The 4,696-nt window shown below is 48.9% G+C and overlaps 1 protein-coding gene across 6 annotated transcripts in view; it reads left to right on the top strand.

Moving 5' to 3' along the window:
• DOCK9 (dedicator of cytokinesis 9) overlaps positions 1-4,696 on the top strand; it is a 189,806-nt gene that overhangs the window by 138,570 nt on the left and 46,540 nt on the right. For 5 of the 6 annotated variants that reach the window (XM_025208610.1, XM_025208614.1, XM_025208611.1 and 2 more), the window contains one exon: positions 84-199. In XM_025208610.1, the coding sequence (XP_025064395.1) occupies positions 84-199 (116 nt within the window). Of the gene's footprint in view, positions 1-83; positions 200-4,696 lie in introns of those variants that run through there. The other variant, XM_025208613.1, reaches the window with a different exon arrangement.

Consider the following 4,696-nt stretch of genomic DNA (forward strand, 5'->3'; position numbering starts at 1 on the left):
TCTGCAATTTTTGATTTCTCAGCATTAAAAAAATTCTTACATATCAAACCTTTATAAAGTAACACTATTTTAAATTTCTACAGGCTATGGCCATTCAGATGCAGATGTTCTTCATCAATCTTTACTTGAAGCCAATATTGCCACTGAAGTTTGCCTTACAATTCTGGAGACTTTATCTTTATTCACAATGGCTTTTAAGGTTTGTCCTTGAATTGATTTTGACGTGTTAAATATTTATACTTGCTGGGAAATGTATTTAAAAAAAAATCTCTCTTAGGGTGACACTAATAATGTTTATATTTACATGCACAAAGAAGATAGTTCACAAAAGTGGTCTAGAGGAACTAATAATAAACTTGACTATTAAAATATAAAGCTCCATTTGCTGATATCAGTGATCAGATGTCATGCAGTGTCTAGCCAACTGCCATTCAAGTTAGCAAGAATATTGATGGAGTAAGGAGTATAAAACTAGATTGAAGCTTTATAAATTCAAAGAGAAAATCTCCAGTAACTGGGTTTGTTTAAATGTAAACAGCCTTTATTTTTACATCACCCTGCTATCAGCAGGTATATGTAGGTAGGTTGAGAGAGACTTATTAGCATGCAGCATTTTAGCGGGATCTGTTCCCCATGCTACCCAGAAAGCCTATTGTTCAGTTGATTTAACCTCTCCTTTAAGACAGAACCACTGCAATCAGGCCTTATTGCTCATTTTGGAGTCCACCAGGTTTTTATACCTTTCCCACACTCCTCAGATGTAAATCATTAAATCGAGACAATGATAAACTAACAGCAAAATATATGTTATTCTTCTAGTGTTGTAGAGTCATAGAATCATAGAAAGCTTGGGGTCAGAACGGATCCCAGGAGCTCCCTTTCAACCCCCTGGTCTAAGCAGGACTATCCCCAACTATATTATTCCTGCCAAGTCATGGTCTAGCCTGGACTTTAAAACCTCCAAGGATGGAGATTCTGCAACCTCTCTGGGTATCCTATTCCCATATTTTACTACCCTTTTCACAAAGTCTTTCCTAATATCTAGCCTAAACTTCCCTTGCTACAACTTGAGACTGTTGCTCCTTGTTCTGTCATCTACCACCACTGAAAACAGTCTAGCTCCATCCTTTTCCAATCACCCTTCAGGTAGTTGAAGGCTGCTATTAAATCCCCTCTTAGTCTTCTCTTCTCCAGACTAAATAAGAACAGGTCCTTTAGTCTTTCCTCATAAATCCATGTGCCCCAGCCCCCTAACCATTTCCGTTGCCCTCCACTGGACTCTTTAATTTGTCCACATCCTTTTTGTAGTGAGGTCCACAAAAATGGACGCAGTACTCCACTTGTTGCCTCACCAGTGCCGAATAAGCGGGGAACAATCACTTCCCCATAATCTGCTGATAGTGTTCCTATGGATGCAGCCCAGTATGCCATTAGGCATCTTCGCGACAAGGGCACACTCTTGGCTCATATTCAGGTTACTCACTATAACCCCCATGTCCTTTTCTTCACAACTTCTACTTAGTCAGTCGGTCAGTCAGTAGCCGGTACCAGTACATGGAATTGTTCCTTCCTAAGTGCAGGACTTTGCACGTATACTTATTGAACATCATAAGATTTCTTTTGGCCCAGTCCTCCAATTTATGGAGGTCTTTCTGAATCCTAGCACTACCCTCCGGTGTATCTACTACTTCCCCCATCTTGGTGTCATCTGGAAACTTGCTGAGGGTGCACTCCATCCGATCTTCTAGTTCATTGATAAAGATATTGAACAAAACCAGCTCCAGGACTGATCCCTGTGGCACTCTACTTGACACCAGCTGCCAACTAGACATTAAGCTGTTGATTACTACCCTTGAGCCCAATGATCCAGCCAACTTTCTATCCACCTTACAGTCCATTCATACAAGACTACTTCCTTAGCTTGCTTGTGAGAACATTGTGGGAAACCATTTCAAAAGCCCTTGCTAAAGTCAAGGTATATCATGTCCATGGCGCTCCCTGCATCCAAAGAGCTAGTCATTTCATCATAAAAGCAATTGGGTTGGTCAAGAATGACTTACCCTTGGTGAATCCATGCTGACTGTTCCTAATCACCTTCTTCCCCTCCAAGTGTTTCGTAGTTAGTAGGGTCAGAAGGGACCTGAGCAGATCATCAAGTCCAACCCCCTGCCATGGGCAGGAAAGAATGAGGGGGTCAAATGACTGTGGCAAGGTGTCTATCTAACCTCCTTCTAAAGACCCCCAGAGTAGGAGTGAGCACCACTTCCCTTAGAAGTTGGTTCCAGCTCCTAGCTGCCCTGACTGTGAAGTAGTGCCTCCTGATATCTAGCCTGAATCTACTCTCCATCAACTTATGGCCATTATTCCTTGTTACTCCCAGTAGTGCTTGAGGGGAACAGGGACTCTCCCATTGCCTGCTGGTCTCCCTTGGCCGGTTTATAGACGGCCACCAGATTCCACCCCCCTCAGCCTTCTCTTGTGGAAGCTGAACAGGTTCAGGTCCCGTAGCCTCTCCTCGTAGCCCTGCTGCCCCCTGATCATGCGAGTGGCCCTCATCTGGACCCTCTCCATGTTGTCCACATCTCTCCTGAAGTGTGGTGCCCAGAACTGGACGCAGTACTCCAACTGCAGCCTGACCAATGTCGCATAGAGGGGGAGGATCATCTCCTTGGATCTGCTCGTGATGCATCTGTGGATGCATGACAAGGTGCGGTTAGCCTTCCGGACTGCATCCCCCACATTGGCGGCCAATGTTCATCTTGGAGTCTATAATGACTCCAAGATCCTTTTCTGCCTCTGTGCTGATGAGAAGGCAGTTCCCCAGCCTGTAGGTATACTGCTGGTTCTTTCTCCCTAGGTGCAGTACCCTGCATTGTCAGTATTGAATCCCATCTTATTCTCATCCACCCACCCCTGTAACCTGTCCAGATCCAATTGCAGCCTGTCCCTCCCTTTTAGCGTGCCCACTTCTCCCCACATCTTAGTGTCATCTGTGAATTTGAACAAGGTGCTTTTCACCCCCATGTCCAAGTCGCTGATGAAGATGTTGAACAGTGCGGGCCCAAGGACTGAGTCCTGGGGGGGACTCCACTGCCCACATCCCTTCAAGTCAAAAATGACCTGTCCACCGCCACTGTCTGGGTGTGGCCCTTCAGCCAGTTGGCGTCCCATCTGACTGTGTAGGCATCAACACCACAATCTCCTAATTTTTTAACAAGAGTGGGATGAGAGACAGTGTCAGAGGCCTTCCTAAAGTCCAGAAAGACTACGTCCGCATGACATCTGCGTCCAAGGCTTTTGTGACCCGGTCATAGAAGGCCATCAGGTTGGTCTGACAGGACCTGCCTCTAGTGAACCCGTGTTGGTTGCCCCTAAGCATACACTACACTCCCCTTCTTGCCCCTTGCAGATGTGCACCTGGATAATTTTCTCAAAGAGCTTTTTCAGGACCGAGGTAAGACTATCAGGCCTATAACTTCCTGGGTCCTCCTTCCTCCCTTTTCTGAAAATGGGGACCACGTTGGACCTTTTCCAGTCCTCTGGCACCTTGCCAGAGCACCACGAGTGCTCGTAAAGCTGTGTCAGGGTACCGCAATGACCTCTGCTAATTCCCTCAGCGCTCTGGGGTGGAGATTGTTAGGACCTGCTGATTTGAACACGTCTAGTCCCACCAGAAGTTCCCTGACTAGGCCCTCTCTGACCCTGGGCCTGGCTGTGCCTCCCCTGGGACTATCGGGGATCCCGGTGGGGGGGGATGACTTGGTCCCTGCTCAGAAAAATGGAGGAAAAGACATTGTTAAATAGGTTAGCTTTGTCATCTGGTGAGGCCACCAGATTTCCTAGTGTGTGCTGCAGAGGTCCCACATTACCCGGAACCTTCTTTTTACCCCCTATGCATTTAAAAAAAGTGTGTGACGGGGCCATCTCGGGGCCGTTCTCCACGGCCCGCCCACCTGTCTCTTGGCAACCGCCTGGCTATCTTGCCCACCAAGCCTTTGATGATAATAAGTTCAGTTAAGATGTTAATTAAGCGGGAGGCTGCCCATTGTAATGCCCCGATGCCAGGGGGCGCTCTGCGGCTCCGACCTCCCCTAATACCGCAGCCCAAGCCTTGCAGATGGCATCATGGTGTTACTATAATCACCGGCCCCACACTGGGCCCCAGAATCATCCGTACAGGACCCCTCTATGATCCTCTCCTCTCAGGCGGCCACTCTGTCATCATCCGGGCTACCTAGCCCCACCAAAGCCATGTTCCCCTCTCGGGTGTGGTTCCCCCGGAACCTTCGGCCTCTTGCCCTGGCCCACCTCCAGGCCAGTCGGAACCCCAGGCCCCCGGCTCTTGGGCGTCCCTAGTGGTGGGCCCCCAGCCCTTCTGACTACCATAGTCCTGGCCCCAGCTTGGGCCAGTCGAGGGTACTCTCCCCTTCAGGTTGGGTCTCTCTAGCCGCTCACTCTGTCACTGGGCCTCACTGTGCCACTACTCCCCATCCTCTCGGGGCAACCGCAGCACCACACCCACATCACTCCCACTCTCGGGGTCCGCCCTCTCTGGGCCCCTCACAACACTGGCCCTCTAGGCCCTCCAACAAACACATGGGTAACCCACCCGGTGGTGGTGGGAGCTAGGGGTTAAGGCGCCCCGCCCCGCCTTTCACTGGGGTGATAACTGGCCTGGCATTTCCTGGGGCTCCCG

This window comes from Alligator sinensis, unplaced genomic scaffold (assembly GCF_000455745.1).
Source record: "Alligator sinensis unplaced genomic scaffold, ASM45574v1 scaffold744_1, whole genome shotgun sequence".
NCBI classification, from domain to species: Eukaryota; Metazoa; Chordata; order Crocodylia; family Alligatoridae; genus Alligator; species Alligator sinensis.